Consider the following 16908-nt stretch of genomic DNA (forward strand, 5'->3'; position numbering starts at 1 on the left):
CGGCAGTATTGCGCTCACCCAGCTGATCTTCACACACTGCGTTGACGGTCCCATAGAGCTCAAATCCGGAGAGCGAGAGATAGTGGGTCTGGCCGCTGGCATTCTTCCCCATCTGTTTAATACGCACGTGTCGCCAGCCTTGCTTCTCCTCCTTAGGAGGATCCAGAGGCCACGTAGCTGTAGACCTTTTCAACGAAAGAACATGAAAAAAGAAAAAAAATAAAACTTAACAAGCAAGTACAACTTCCGACTTTTACAAAGAAATGTTAAGTCGGAAACCAAAGCAAAAAAGCTTCCCCGACAGCTGTACGGGAGGGACCATTCCCATGTAACAACGTAAAAGACACAAGTGACTCCATGTCCTGTAAGCCACCACATCAGAAGGCTCAGGGAGGGATGACGTATAACCTCCTTGGTGTCAACTGTGAGCATCTCTCGAGCTTGGAATTCTACAGAAAAACCATTCACCCCAAGTGCCTCTTGGGTTAAGTCGTCTTGATGACAGAGTGTTAAGTCTGAATAATTCTTGGGATGGTATTCTGCTGCCATGTTGTGGGTGGTGACAGGTTACAAATTTTTTTTTTTATGCAATCTGCCACACATTGGTAACTCATGAATATTAATAAAAGGGGCGAGGCCTACAACCAAAACATATAATGGCATGTAAATGAAAAGGTGTAAAGCCAGTTTTAGAACAAACTGACACTGAATCACTAATTGAACTGAGCAATAGACAGGACAATGGAAACTGGCCATCAGACACCGACACGGATTAAAACACCCATGCATATGGCACAGTACGACCAAACTGGCGTGGTGAATTTGGTCACGTGAACTTCACCATGGTTCAAGTAGGTGTGTGGCAAAAAAGAAAATGACCGCAATCAAGTAGAAAGATAAGCAAGGCATTGGCCCCTTAAGCACGGTTCACAATGCAGTAACTGTCGATGCTCCTGTCTGGGAAATGTCACTATATGGTTGTAGAACACGGATGCTATCCAGTGACCTGAGACGAAGACTGGACTCCTTCAGTACGGTGGAGTCTCTTCGGGGAATCCATAGGTTCCGCTGGTTTGACTTTGTGTTCAATGAGCGATTGCTCATGGAGTCCCAAATGAGGAACATTACCTGCATTGGGAGGGAACATAAGTTACGACACTACGGCCATGTGGCACGATTCCCCGAGAGTGATCCAGCTCATTGTTGAGAACCCGAGCAGCTGGACCAGGACAAGGGGATGCCCATGTAAAACACCTGGCCGTGGCAGATGGAAGGTCATTTCTGAGGAGGTGGGACTGGATCCCATGTCAGCCAACCAGGGCCCTGAGCTGTTTCATCGTGTGGTGGGTGCGGCAATATGCAGTACCAGTGCATGCTCCCCAACCTGACCTTACCAAAAAAAGAACATTTTATTAGTGATGCTCCGACTGATTGACCACCAACCTAGATCAGGTCATTTATCACCGAAATGACTTGATTGGCGATCGGTAAATAAGGCAAGCTACAAAAATGATTTATTATTATTTTTTTTAAACGAAACAGCTTTTCGAAGCTTTATGGTAATTGAGATGCACTGCACTTTTTATGCAAAGTACTTGAGGAGCTGCATGTGTTATTTTGCTGCTAGAACATCCTATAAAGAGAAAGCAGAGAGTCAAACTTGATGGAAGAGTGAAGACAGGAATATCAGCTTTTATATTAAAAAAAGAGGAGTAAAGAACTGAGAAAAAGGGAATCTGAGGAGTCGTCCTGTGCACGGAGGAATGGCAGGTGTATGCGCTGTCCAGTTGAAGCTGTAACGGTTGGGATTTTCCTTAAAAGAAATTAAACGAGAATGAGGGCAGACCTTTTCATTTCTGTCCTGGAATCAAAATGGACACTCCTTGTGTGAGCAAAGACAGCACAGCAGATAAACAAGGATTTTCTCTCAATGCTGAACAAACGAGAGGCTTATTAGCTTAAGAGCCAAATGTGTCGATCTGACCTGTGAACTTAATTACTTTAGCCTTGTATGTAGAGAAACAGCAATGTTATTAAACGTGTGACTTAAAATTACGACAAGTGTTTAAGCAGATTTTGTTGCATGTGTGTTATTGATATCGATTAGACGGTAACTGAACAAAAACCCTAACAGAATTTTATTTTGTTGTTATAAAATTAGAAGGTAAAACTTGAGGTCTGCAGTTTCCACATAACATAAAACATCAGGCCTCTACAAATCTGGTTAAACAGGAGTTTAGTGTAACCAAAAATGTCAAAAGTAAAATGATAAAGAAAACAAAGTGTAACTGGAATTGGCTAAATCCACTAACATGAAATGAGTAATCAGTAGCTGCCCTGTTCAAAGTGTCCCAGGGTCTCTAGACTTTCACAAGGACCCTCTGATACAAATGTGCCAATGAACCCCGCGAAGCCCATCAAAGTCTGCGGGGTGGGGGTGATTAAGGAACACAAGAAATGGCGCACTCACCCTGGCTCATTAAGACTACAGTCATCCACGTGTGTGTAGAGGGTTGTCCAATTCTGACCATCCTTGGAAACCTGGAAAACCCAGTTCCTCAGAGCAGACCTGCCATAACCACGGGCGTGCCTCAGGGTATAGGCAGATGGGATCATCCAGAGTCCGAGATCAATCGCAAACCAGGCATTCTTGTCATCATTGGTATGGCAGTTCAGAGCTGAGCTGTCCCTGCTCAAAACGTCCTCTAGACGCCCGTATGGCAAATTTCTTCCTTCCGAGGAAGTCACCACGACCAGGCCATAGGCAGCAGGATTGACCCACTCGTACGCAGTTCTGAAATGAAAGCAGGTGCTTAACGAGATTAAGTTCAAGGTGTCACACGCAACAAAAATACTTTGAAACAAATGGCCCCCCTATGACTCATTTATTAAGGCGGGCAGAGGTGCGAATTTAGCTTATTTACAACTTACTTGTGATTTACACCTGCCTTTAACCAATGCATTATGGGGAGAGGCACATCTTCAATTCAGAAGTGTGACCCCATGTGAATGAGCTTCAGGGTTGTGAGCTACTTGAACTTTACTGGATGAATCAGTTTAATAATATTTTACTACAAAAATGCAGCATTTCACATTGAATTACACGATGGGATGAGCGGACCAGGACTATGTGACACGATGATATTTTGATATTATTTGCTGTTGCCCAGTATCGATCACCACCTGCCTCCATATAAGCATTAACTTTGTTAGCTCCATTCTGTTTAAAAATGAAGGCCTAGCTGAGCTGCAGTGCAATTACTTTTAGCTCACTACAGATGATCCAGCTGTTATAGTTGTACTGCACATATGTACTTAAGAGAAGAAATCTTACAAACAGGCAATTTCAATAAAACACTAAGTGATAATAAAATGTAAAGGTGAATTTGGTGATGAGCATGTCAGAAATGCACAAGATACACCGTCAAGTGTTTCAAAATGAAACTCATCTCTGTCCAATGTTAAAGCAACTGGTGCACACTGCCAGCCGACGCATCAATGCCACCATCAAAAATTCTGTTCTGCTACCACAGCTAATGAGGCAGGTAAGCAAAATGACATTTTATGGACAAGCACTGCAAGTAAAATAGTGCAACTGGGGGGAGGGGAAGCCAAAATAACAATCTAGCAAAGGGATTAAAAGCAAGTTGGACAAACAGCCAAGATGACCAAAATCACAGTAAATGTCACAAAATGACAATTTGACAGCAGCATATAAACATTTTCATCTTAAAAGGAACGTCAGGAAGGTTTGGCAGTCATGTCTCGTACCACAAAACCAGAATCGGACTCTTAAACTCTTTTAAAAAAGGGCCGTGTGTCTCCCACCGGAGGCAGCTCTTTAATGTGGCTAGCATATCGGCAACATGTTATAATAAAAAAAAAAAAATGGTGTTTCTTCTTTCTTGGTATTTTTAAACTGATAAATTCTTTTTAAAAAGGTTGCAAAACACATATAGAAGTGTTGTTTTTTTAAAGAAATCATAAAACCAGGAAGCACCGAAAGGACTCAAAATAAATGAAGAGGCTTACTTTGCATTGGTTCCAATCCAGTAAACAATCCCATTTTCGTCAAAGTCGTGCTGATGTCGGAACGTAAACGTCTGTCCTTCCCTTAGTTTTCTGACAAACACAAATGATGATCTATCAAAGTCGTACCATTGTTTAGCCACCTGAAAATAAAGAAAAAAAAAATATGAGAAAAGCATCCCTGTGGCTCAGTGTGACCTACAAACTGCTGAAGACCACTGCATCAACGATGACACGTCTACACCGGGTTTAACTAAATGTCCAAGCATGTGTGTGTGTGTGCATACACAAAAAAAAAAAAAAAGTGTATATGTTTTAAAGCCACAAGATGGCCAAACTCAGACCTTGTGATTATCATAAACTTAAACAAGCTTCCGGTCATTTTGTCTGCTAGTTTGGCCTCAGCCTGTTTAGACATTTCACTTGCTCTAAGCCAGCAGGTGGCACTGATGTGCAAACTGTAGCAGGGAGCAGAAAAGGACACACACACACACACACACACACACACACACACACACTGGGGACTCCTAAGGTCAACAATATGGGTTCCGAAGTTATCTGACTTGTCCGTATGGTTCTAAAGAGCAACAAGGTAAAATGTGGCCCAGGTCAGTCAAAGGGTGTAGGATTCATAAGCTTTATTGTGCTGAATGATCTGTTCTCGTCTAGACTGTTCTAATGATGGCATAGGGAACATACAGACAAACATTCTATTTTATATATATTTATTTATATATTACTTGTTAATTTATTTAATTGTTTATTATTAATGTTACTAAGAAAATATTTGTAAAGTTCAAACGTTCTGCGTTTGTTTGGCTACCCAGAATACACTATGTAAAACAGTAGTGGCTTTTCCTCCCGCAGTCCACAGGCACACAGGTGATGTGTACTGGCAGTGTTAAATTGTCCCTAGTGTATAGATCGCCCTGTGATCGACTGATGCCCCATTCTTGTTTGTTCTTTACTTGCACCCTATGCTAGATGAGCGAGTCTCAAACCTGTCCAGGGATATGCGGGTTAGACAGGTTAGACAAGGACTGACCCATTAAGCAAATTATTTCAATATTGGTATAAATTAACCCACAAAAAATGCAAACACACACCAGCCTATTACAGAAATAATCATGTGAACTGGGTACAAAATCTGTACATTTTGGTGTGTATTTCCATTATATTTTGTTCAAGACAAGACAACAGATGAACTGCATTCAGGACAAGTCAAAGGAGGTCGTCTTCCCAGTTATACCTCACTTTTAAAACAGCTGTTCCAACAAAGAAAGGAAGACGTGCTGGCGGCTCAATTATAGTGGAACCTCAGTTTGCGAGTGTAATTCGTATATCAAAGTGAATTTCCCCAGAAGAAATAATGGAAACTCAGAAGATTCGTTCCAAAGCCCAAAACTATTCATATAAAAATGATTAATACAAAATATAAAGTAAAAATACATAAAACAAATTTACCTGCACTTTACCTTTAGAAAGAATAATGGCTGGTGTGAGCGAGTTTCTAAACTCTTGTGGGATTCCACCCAATGGGACGACACACGGAACAAAGTCCCAAAGCAATTGCAGTCTCCCAGCGCTGTAGCAGTTCGCTGTAAAATGCGAATCCAAAAAGATCGCGGACATGCTATAAGCTCCTGCCATCGATGGGTGATACAAGGAACATTATAAATGTGCAGGGCATAGTATTACTTGGCCACTAACCTGGGCACGAGCCTACCTGACCGCTCTCTCTGTGTATAGGAGGAGAATGGCAGATCCCGCTACGATAAATAACCGCACTGTTCCTGTTTCAGGCTGATTAAAGACGGTGTCGCTAAAGTACTGAGACTCAGCTTGGTGTTTTGGGGTGCAAGATGGGGACTCGCATGTCACAGCACACACACGTGGTCACAATGCCGTAGTAAACAGTATACGCTCGTACGGACGTTGACTATATGAGTGAGGCATGCTGACTGACGATTACCCACAATCCCACAGCAAGAGAGAGAAGTACCATCAGCTCAGTTGTGATCACATGACACTCGGCAGACAAAGCATATACGTACTACTCGTACTGCAAGACCTCACTCGTTTATCAAGTCAAAAATTATTACAAATTTTAGTTCATCTTGCAAAACACTCGCAAACCAAGTTGCTCGCAATCCAAGGCTCCACTGTACTTCATAACCAGAAAAAGGATGGACATCTAATTATTTTACAGCATGGGGAAAGGAAGAAATAGTGACACCTCAGAGAACAAATTTTATTGTTTGGGAAAACAGACAGCGAATTCATTCATCATATTGACAGCCAACCAATCAGAATATCTAACAATCACATCTTGCAAAACCCCCCGATAGAATTTTAGATTAAACATGCCTCGTCTGAGAAGCAATGTAGTAAGGAAGGAGGGAGGAAGAAGGAACGAAGACGTCGCAGGAAAACAGAGCATCGTCAACATTAAGTCGTTTCCATCCAGTCGTCAGAAAAGCATCATGAACTACTACGAGTGCGAGATCACAAGCCGCCTGCGACATTCATCCTTGTCATCTTTACTTTTTCCTAAAGACTATATATATATCTATATATATATATATATATATATATATATATATATATATATATATATCCAAACTTTACTATTAGTCCTATTATTCTTTGTTCTACTGGTATTATTTCTGTAATAAATACCATTTTGCTTTTAACTTTCTATGCTTTGTCTTCATGTCTAGAGTGATTGAAGTAATAAGGTAGATTTCGTTAAGCACCTGGTGCAGCTGGAGATTTGCCATACGCTCAGTCCTGCAAGGTTTATTAAGGCTAAGGGTGAGAGCTCCACCCAATAGTAGGGAACAGTACATAAAGTAAGGCACCCTTGGCTGATAAATGGCCTATAGTAAAGAGTGCCGAGCCTTTGTATGTTTAAATGTACTCTTTTAGACCAAAAGTAATATTTAGGTCCGATATATCATTAAAATAGCGTATGCTGGTCCAGCCAATAATAAGCAAGTCTCTTGAAGTGCAGAGAGAGTGAACAGATGTGTTATTCTTCCTAAGGCACTCTTGTGGTTTAAAGTGCCAGAGGTTAACCAGCTGTGCGTGTGTCATTCATAGGGCACTGTTGAGTTTCTATGTGAATATGTATAGCTATATATGTGTGTGTTAATCTTAAAGTGCAACAGTAGATCAACCCGGTAATAAACATGACGCGTACACTTACCCTTGAAAAAAAACAGGTAAAGGTTAAGTAAGTGGAGGGAAATACTACAATACATGACCAAAACAGCTGTTGAATCAGAAACACTTAACACATCCAAAAAAAAAAAACACAAAAGAAACCGCTACCATCTTCAGGAGGTATTGCTCCAGAGACTCCACTGTAGCCAAGGGTTCCATTTTCAGCATTCGGCCGGTGCGGTCAATCAAGGAGGTCTCCCCAGGGGCTCGCTCCAGCCGAAAGCGCAGTCTCCGAGTAAGAATCTACAAAAGGAACGTACTGCTATTCAGAAACACGAATGAGAACATTTTTGATAGAATGGAATAAATCAATACCAGTGAATACATGCGTAGGCCAACAACGGGATTCTTTTTCATTTTTTTTTTAATTTCCCAGCCATTACGCAGACTGTGAAGATGTCGCACACTGTGCAGGTTTTGTTATTCGCAGTCTCATTAGATGACTAGCTCACCTCACACGTCTCATAGAATGTGTCGGTCATATTGCCCAGTGGCAATAACTTAACTGGCCTGCTCCGAGTTTGCCTGGCTAGTCCCTGCCACATAACTTCATACAACATGGCGAGCTCTGGCTCACATCATCTCTTCAAACGGATTAAATAGGCTAGAGACGTGAATGAATTAGCAGTGGAAAAATGACTGAGCATCACTACATCACTTAATCCATTAGTCTGTCACTTGGAGAACTAAGACAAATGCCTGAACCATTTAAGATTTGTTTTAAGTTGCCACATTAAAAGCATCAGCTGAACATACACATCGGTGTAATCGAGGCCCCTTCAGTTATTTGTTGCATACGATGGTCATTCCCCAGTACTGGCCTCCTGAATGACCTGATGGATGCCGACCAGTAGCATTCTGCTCACTGTAATCAGTCTGCCCTCATTTCTGATGTCTCGTAGGGCACAGGTTGGGTAACCTGGTTCATCACGGTCGTCCTAAAGTGTATTAAGGCACAGTGAATCCTTTCTTACGACTCTTTAAAGGAATTAATAAAAATGCTAAGTTCAGCCTTCAAGTGGTCCTGATATGAAATGAAAACAGATGTAAAAGAATACACACGGGACAACTGACCCAGCACCCCAAGACATCAGCCATCTGATCACATCCCAAAATATGACATCCAATACAAGGTGGTTTACAAAGCAACAAGATAATATGAAGAATTACAAAACCACAAGAAAACTGGGACGTACCTGTAGATTATAAGTGGAGCCGGGAGTATCGTAAAGATGGAGTGGCAGCCTCTCAATTGATTCCAAAACAGCAATTAGCTTTCTAATTAAGGCAACTGCTGGGCGACTAAAAGAGGAAAAAAAGAAAGAAAGAATCTCACAAAATAGCTGACAATTTGTGTGTTATAAAAACTAAATATATACATTAAGTAAACCCACCTATCATCATCTTCATTTTCACTGAACGCTGCTTTGAAGACATTTATTCTTTCCATCAGCGGTCTACAGTCATGCTTCACGTCCAAGTCCACATTCTGAAAGTAAAACAAATAAGAACAAGTGCCAAGAACTGCATATTCATTCCAAAATCAGCTTTAAAAGCAAAAGTGTGCGTACATTGTTAAGGACTGTAAACAGAGCTTGCACAAGGCCACTGCTGCACATTTCATATGGCGAAATCGTGCCTTCGTCCTTCAAAACCACAATCAGATTCTCTAAAGCAGTCTTCATCAAGTCTCGCCACATGTTTTCTCCATCAATGCACTATAAAGAAAAGGAGGAGAGAATTTAATAGACAGCAACAAATCACCAAGGTATGGGGGTGCACGGCATTAGGAATCCACAAAAAAAACACTAAAGTCTCTGTGTCCAGCTTCTGAGAGCAAGCTGATTGGTCAGTTCGGCTTTGGTGATGCAATGAAAGAGCGCGAGACGCACAAAACAGAAAAAAGGCGTATGAGACGCACAAAGAGAGTCGTCTTAAAAGATGGCAAGTATAAAACCAGGCAGGAGGCGAGAAAGGTGCCTCGGAAATAATGAGAGTATGAAATGGAGAAATGAGCTAATGTGGCGTTCACACAGGCAAATACTGAGGAAAGGTGCTGAAGGTACACGTAAGGCAAGAGATGGCAAACATTTAATTCTTCTATTTCCTCTCTGTGACAGGTACCATGGCTAGATCTACAATAAACTAAGTAACTAAGGGCACTAAGCAAACTCCTGTCAATCATGAAGAATCCACTGCATCCACTGAACAGTGTCATCTCCAGGCAGAGGAGTAGCTTCAGTGACAGACTTTTGTCACCGTCCTGCTCCACTGACAGACTGAGGAGATCGTTCCTCCCCCACACTATGCGACTCTTCAATTCCACCTAGGGGAGTAAATGCTAACATTAATTTTATTTTAATTTTTTCATTTTTATTACTATTTAATTTAATATTGTTTCTTTGTATCAGTATACTGCTGCTGGATTATGTGAATTTCCCCTTGGGATTAATAAAGTATCTATCTATCTAAACTAAACAAAATAAGAAACAGACGCACTCTCTTATCAGGGCCATTAGGTATGAAAGTGTGCAGCAGTGTTCAAGTCTGCAGGGCGCCATCAGTGGGAAATTTGAAGCAAAGCATTTTGTTGAACATTTACAAATAAAATGCACTGATTCTACATTCCCACAGATGGCACAAAGCAAATATTACTAGTGCAAAGAGCCGTGTACCTATAGATAGGAAAAATACATTAAAATAAAAAAAATAAGCCTGTCATTGTATCAGTTATCAACCCTGATGAGAATACAGAAACTCCTGTATCAGTTTCCCAATCCTCCCCCAAATTTAGTAGACTGTTTTACTCTATTCAACTTACAACGGTTAAGAGAAATGAAATGACAAAATACAGAAGTGATACGCATGTTACTGACACCCACTTCCACCCTACATGACGACAGTATGGGTGTCCCTTTACCCGGCACTTAAATATAAAATATTCTAGATAAAAAAATCAGGAGTGGACTCCCCGTGACTTTCTCGTATACTCAGATATAATGGGGATGGATATTTGAAGAGTAAATTGCAAGACAATGATTATATTTTTATATTATGTACATTAAAGAAACATCAACAACAAACCAATAATATATTGAACGATTATTATAAAAGTAAAACCGAGTAAATCGGACACTGCAGCTGCATGAATAAAAGGTATCACAGCATCACTTCCGGTTAACGGAAATAGCCCAAAAGTTGATAGAAATCTACGTTTTGCACCTCATACTTGTATGCAAAATTTGGTTGACCAAAGTGAAAGTGAACTCAAGTTATCATATTTACACACACACAATTCTAAAAATGGTATTTTCGGAACGGAGGGAGGTCTAAAATGTTCAAATCTCAAAATTGAATCTTTGGACGATTACAATACTTTCCCTATACTTCATATACGAGAAAGTAAAAAGCTGCTTTATTTCCTAAGGCCCTTCCACATTAAACACTTCTTCCAGCAATTTCAGTCAAAGATTTAATTTATATAACCGTAGCATGCTTCCATGACACACGCCAGAGTTGCCAGATCTTTGAAAAATATAATAATAATAATTCTTTGCATATAGAGTCCAGGTACAGACAGCGTAGATGACCCTGAAAAAGAGCCGAGCCCAAAACCTGAAGTGGCCAAAGTGGCACACAAAGAAACAGATGGCACTGTCGACAGAGAGCTTCAATCGAAGCTCGAGGGATCCCCCTTTGAGATTTTTGAGAGCGATGAAATGGGCTATATACCATCTAACACTTGGATAAAGTACGTATAGAATTGTGACTAGCAGGGGAAATGGTAGATGAGTAAAACAACATGGTAATAAAGTGGAGGAGAGGAATTGAAATAGAGCCCAAAACAGCATGCAGATTTTAGAAAAGTAGGTGAAAAATAAAAAAATGTTAACTATGAAAGTCCATTTTATTCCCTGCAGACACCCTTCAAAAATAGCCAAATTAGGTGGGGAAAACCACAGACCAGGTGACACTGCTCCCAGTCGAAGAGATCTGAATTTATCTGAAGGAATAGAGGTGCAGCTTGTAAATGTGACAGAGGTCAGCCAATGAGCACTCACCCCTAAGTATTATGCATGCGAGGCAGCTTCAAAGGAAGCACATGCTTTGAACCTCGCAAACTAAGTGGCTCATCTGTCTGATGTCTCAAGTTTTATGTACCACAACAGAATGGAAAAGGAAAAGAGAAGGCCCAGACTGCACCTGAACTCTCCATACAAGAAAAGCATTCATACCGCATCAGCGCGGTCAGGCAGCACAGCACATTATTGGGCGGCAGGTAATGGGTGAGCACACAACACTCTGATAATGTGAAACCATGCTGGAAAGTTGTCATGAGGTTGTGACGTTCGTCATCCCCTGCGATTCCTACTAGTACAATTTAACATTTTCACACAATGAGATCAAGTGCAGTCGTCAAGTTTAGAAATGGTGTGATGTGACACTGAGCTGGTGATGAAGCTAAATACTCGGTGTACTGAAGGTCTATGTAAACCGCTGGATTCCCTTTCACAACGCCAACCCTCACTAGCAGCACAGCTGGCCCCCTTGCCTGTCTATTTGTATGAAGCTCCCATGACGATTCCAGTTGAGTAGCGATGTTCCTCAAGGTGACGACAACTCCTCTTGGCATGCTTTCCACAGCTTTAAAATGATCATCATAGAGATCTCGAGCCATGGTCCGAACCTGTTCAAAGCAGAAAAAAAAAATACTTCTTAGAAATGTCAAAGTTCTTTATGTTAACATTTCGCCAGGAGGAAGAAGGAAAATCCACCTCAACACACACACAAGTGCGACACTACCCACACTCCTTAGCTCCACGCAAAGCAACACAATTATGCTGCATGTGTCAACTGCAAGATAATGGATGGCACAACATACTATACAGACACACTTTAATCAACAGCTGTGTTCTAGCAAAAATGAAAGAGAGGAGACAATTAACCTGCACTCATTAATGTGAATGCTGTATGTCTGTCCCGACTCAAAAGAGACAATGTTGGGTTTTTATATAAAAGCACCAGGACATCAGGCGTATTTAAAGATACGCACAAAGTTTTGCAATTAAAACCCAAGACTACAGCTGTTTAAGACTAAAATAAGCAATAAGGGTTCAAAATTGTAATGAGTGAGAAAACAAAAATGAAGCAGAAGTGTTACTTGAGCAATAAGTGTGTCTTATTAAGCAATTTGGTGGGAACAAAAACCCGTAGCCACTGCGGCCCTCCAGGAATGACTTTGCCCACCCTTGTTCTTGATGGTTGCCATCTCTCCATTTTAAATTGCCGTCAAAGCACAGTTCACGACTCGAATGGTAGAAAACTATTAAGCTTTCTGCCACTGTCATTTTAAAATGCCAAAAGCTTAACAAAATTCACATTATTGTTCCTCATCCTCATTGCACGCCCTCCATTTTGGAGCCGGTCCCAAGCCCAGATAAGCTGGGAGGGTTGGTTTCCGGAAGTTCTTCCAGTCATAAAATTCCTGCTGGAGCCTCTATATGGATAGTTGTTGAGAAGTCCATTCAAAAATAAGGACGCCAAATAAAAACGAAAATAGCTAAGGGAGAAGTTCCACATTGTCCTCTGTCCTACCTTTTGTTTGGTCTTCTCCAACTTTGACTTCAGCTTTCTGCCTCTTTTCCCAGTCCATCCAGTTACAAATTCAGAGCCTACAATGAAGAACACAAGTGTAGCTGGCATTTATAACTTTGAAAGTAACCTAAAAGGTTCACCGCATAACCACGTCATGCAGAACTTACCTACAAACTTACCGAGTGAGGTTTCTGCAGTGAAGGAGTGCTTAGTCCCTCTGTTCGACTCAAAAACAAAGCCCGGCAAGTCTTCCTTTAAAATGGTCGCCTGCTGACCATCTGAATTGTGAATGGCTATTTCTCCTTCCTTCAGGCAGGTCAATGACCAGTTGCCAACTGTGAGTTTAGCTGACCCGGGCAAGGACAGAATTGGCTGGCTAGAAGTTGCTGGTTTCACTTGACTCCGAGCTCGTTGCAACTTTTCTAAAAATTCACTTCGGCTTTCTGTAAAATAAATCAATGAAACAGGTTCAAACAGATGTTAAACTAAAAATTAGCCCTACCATTCATTTTCCGAACAATACTTTCTATGGCATTGTTTGAGGGAACTGGAAGACTTTCCCAACAGCACTAGCCAAAGGTAAGAGTCAACCCTGGCCACAATACCAACAAATCATAAATCCACACTCTGGTGTGCTTGGTAAATTAGCATTTACAAATAAAGTCAAAGGAATATGTTTGACATGTGAGATGAAACTAGAGTGCTGGACAGTGAAGATTGTTTCCTTAACTCTTGTGGACACATCTTATGGATTTGGTCTGCTGACCACAGAAATCACATGTCCATTTTCCTATCACGTACCATTTTATAGTAACCGCCTACTGTTGTCCGTTTCGTCTCACACTGAAGGTGTACATATAAACGACAACGGGAACATCTGCGGACATGCAAAGTCCTGCTCTTCATGCGGTGGCCGTGCTAAAGAGTCTTGTTACGTTACAAAGAGCAGGCTGCTCCATTATCAGGGTAGAAGAGAGTGGCAAACACACCAACAGAGATATTCTGGCCTCCTCTTCATATACTACAGTACTTGGACTGATGAAAAGTTGTGCAAACTAAAAACAAGGAAAGTGAAGCCCTTCGATAAATGACAGCAACGGTTCCACAGATAACCGATGCCAAGCTTAAGGGGGGCATTCTGGTTGGTCCACAAATCAGACGTGGCATCAATGACATGCAGTTGGTGGCGCTGCCAGGCAGGCCAGAGGAAATCATGTGGAAAGCATTCAAGGATGTTAAGAATTTTCTCACCACAGGCACAGTACCAAACTAAACCCTGCAAGCACACCAAGTGCAAAGTGTAGCTAGAGATTCACTTTCAGCATTCACATGTGTGATGAACATGGAGACGCTGCCACGATGGAAAATCAACAGCAGAACAAGAGGAGTCCATCGATGCTAATGTTGGACACCAAAACGAGATCCAAACAAACAGACAGCCTGGCCATTTATCAAAGAATTTATGTTCAGGTAAAGCAGTACGGGTGCCGTTAATGACAGCTGGCTGGATAGAAAATTCATGTTTTTGTTTTGTTTTGATGAATTCTGCCCGTCACTGAAACGACAAGAATCACATGGCGAGTAGAAATGGAGACATCAGCAACAAAAGTATTTTTAGCTCAATGCAGGTTAGGTGGATTGGCGATTCTAAATTGGCCCTAGTGTGTGCTTGGTGTGTTTGTGTGCGTCCTGCGGTGGGTTGGCGCCCTGCCCGGGATTGGTTCCTGCCTTATGCCCTGTGATGGCTGGGATTGGCTCCAGCAGACCCCCGTGACTCTGTGTTCGGATTCAGCGGGTTGGAAAATGGATGGATGAACTAATGCAATGTGTCAGTTTAATAAAATTGCACGTTTCAGCAAAATCCCACATCTTACACTAAACCTAAAATTATATTTGTGTTCTGCTTCATGCCGTGGATCCCTAAAAACTTTTCAGGAAGCAAAAATCTTTGGGGGGAAAAAAAGGTGTTGTCCAGTGTAATGGCGTAAAAAAGACATCACTAGAACTCAACGTTTATAGCTAATAATCTAAACATACATGAAGGGGACATGATGGTAATAAGGACAAAGATGTTCTCTCTTGAAATAAGATCTCTAATGTTTAAGATATGTACGTCATCCTAAAATAATTACACACAAGATGCATCTTTCCCCCTGGGGACAAATAAAGTCGTATCCATCTCTCCTAAAGTCTAGAAACTGTGTGTATATTACAGAGCTGATGAGCGATGGGCGATTCAAAAAAGGATCCCTTCTTTATGAATGACTCTTTTCAGTGAATGATGGGAATGGATTTGTGAGCAGCAGTGCGTGAGGACGCCAGCCTCTTTAGTTTAGAGGTTTAGAGCACACATGCAAATACCACGTGTCTGATTTCATTTAGGATTCACTCAAGTTAAAATATAATCGCAAATCAGTGAACTACACCTGTCACTGATCATTCTCTTGTTCATCACACAAGCAAAATACAGGAACACATTTATATCAGATAGTTGTAGCTTTTTGTTTTATACATTTTGTTATTGGAATATTACTAAAGAGAATATGTATGTTTCAGGCAGCCAGTAAAAACGGCCGAGCACGCAGTTCTTTGGAGATGTAAATTCTGTGCTGGAAAGTTGTGACGCGACCAGGAAATTTGACATTCCCTCCGATTCCTAGTTGTGCAAAATGATAAACGCAGCGAGATCAGTAGCTGCGGTCACCAAGCTTGGCCTCCAACTAGAAGTCATGTAATGTGACATCTGGAGGAGATGACTAATTTAAACTGAGAGACGTACTCAATACATTTATCTAGTGTGGGGGTCTCCAACCTTTTTTCACCCGAGAGCTACTTTTACAAAATGAAAATGGCCGTTTATTCTCATCGCTTATTTCAGCCCAAACAAACTGGATACGCTTGTTTTGCCTGAACATTTACAAAATGTTGATTTGACATTTTGCATTAAAAACATCACCAAAAAGTATTTTGTTTACCTGCAAGTGCATTTTGAACGTCTGTCTGCATTTTCTCGTGTATCTCACACTATTGGATTAAAACATGAAGGCGGTCAAAATAAAACAATGCAATTCCAAATCCACAGATGTGACTTCTTCATTTGTCATTTTGTCACTTTACTCACAGGTCCAGTCGCATGTGTGATGTGTTTTTTAGTTCATCAGATGACCGGCACTGAGCTGTGTGGTGGAGTGGAGACCCTCAGGTTCACTCTGATGGAGTCGTTTAAATGTTCATCTGACAGTCGTGTTCTGAACTTTCATTTCATGACATTCACGTCAGACTCCCAGAGGTATGGAGACCCAAACAGAGCAGACATTTTCAGAGCTGCAGCTTGGTGAAGATTCTTATCGTTATCAGACTCTACAAAGCTCCAGAAATGCTGAGAATGCTGTTGAGACTTTAACTGCACATTATTTTGAAGGTTTACTAATATATAAAATTTAAAATCTTGTGTCTGTCTGTATATCTGTCTGCTTTTCGCAAAAGAACTACTTCACGGATTTAGATTGGGTTTTTTTCTGTAATTTGCTTGAACATTCCTGTTGATTTTGCGACTTCTCTCATTTCGCTATGTATCAGAGTTCGCTTGCAGTTCTGAATTATTTTTGCGAATGCATGAGACACAAAGCAGGCCGAGGAGAGGGGCCTTCCTCACTTACTCACGAGCTTAGCTAGCGAACGAGAGAACAATTGTGTCTGCCACATTGAAAAGACAGATTGCAATATTTTTGGAATGATTGCCCACCCCTAATTTGACTAATCCAAGTTTTCAAATTTATGTAAGATTCATTGACCCTTTGGCGAGCTACTTGGAAAGGCGTTGTGAGCTACCGGTCACGAGCGAGCGACGTGTTGGAGACCCCTGATGTAAAGTAAATCTGTGAAGAAACCCCCTCACATTTTTCAATACTTGCAGATTAAAGTAGGCCTTAGCTTCTCAAGTTTGTCGTCAGCATAAGGGCCCAACACTTACTTTACGGGAAGCCATTAAAATAAACACAGCCAGACAACACATCTGACAAACCACATGCATCTTTCTGACAAGGAGCTGAACGGCCC

General features: G+C 41.2%; 1 protein-coding gene across 9 annotated transcripts in view; it reads right to left on the bottom strand.

The window, feature by feature from the left end:
- The window catches only part of hectd1 (HECT domain containing 1), a 90481-nt gene that overhangs the window by 32860 nt on the left and 40713 nt on the right, over positions 1-16908 (bottom strand). For all 9 annotated transcript variants that reach the window (XM_039742353.1, XM_039742361.1, XM_039742358.1 and 6 more), the window contains exons 14-23: positions 13029-13292; positions 12850-12926; positions 11807-11941; positions 8826-8972; positions 8649-8743; positions 8451-8556; positions 7363-7497; positions 4033-4172; positions 2471-2794; positions 19-185 (exon numbers count right to left, since the gene is read on the bottom strand). In XM_039742353.1, coding sequence (XP_039598287.1) covers positions 19-185; positions 2471-2794; positions 4033-4172; positions 7363-7497; positions 8451-8556; positions 8649-8743; positions 8826-8972; positions 11807-11941; positions 12850-12926; positions 13029-13292 — 1590 coding nt within the window. The remainder of the gene's footprint in view (positions 1-18; positions 186-2470; positions 2795-4032; positions 4173-7362; positions 7498-8450; positions 8557-8648; positions 8744-8825; positions 8973-11806; positions 11942-12849; positions 12927-13028; positions 13293-16908) is intronic.

This window comes from Polypterus senegalus, chromosome 18 (assembly GCF_016835505.1).
Source record: "Polypterus senegalus isolate Bchr_013 chromosome 18, ASM1683550v1, whole genome shotgun sequence".
NCBI classification, from domain to species: Eukaryota; Metazoa; Chordata; class Cladistia; order Polypteriformes; family Polypteridae; genus Polypterus; species Polypterus senegalus.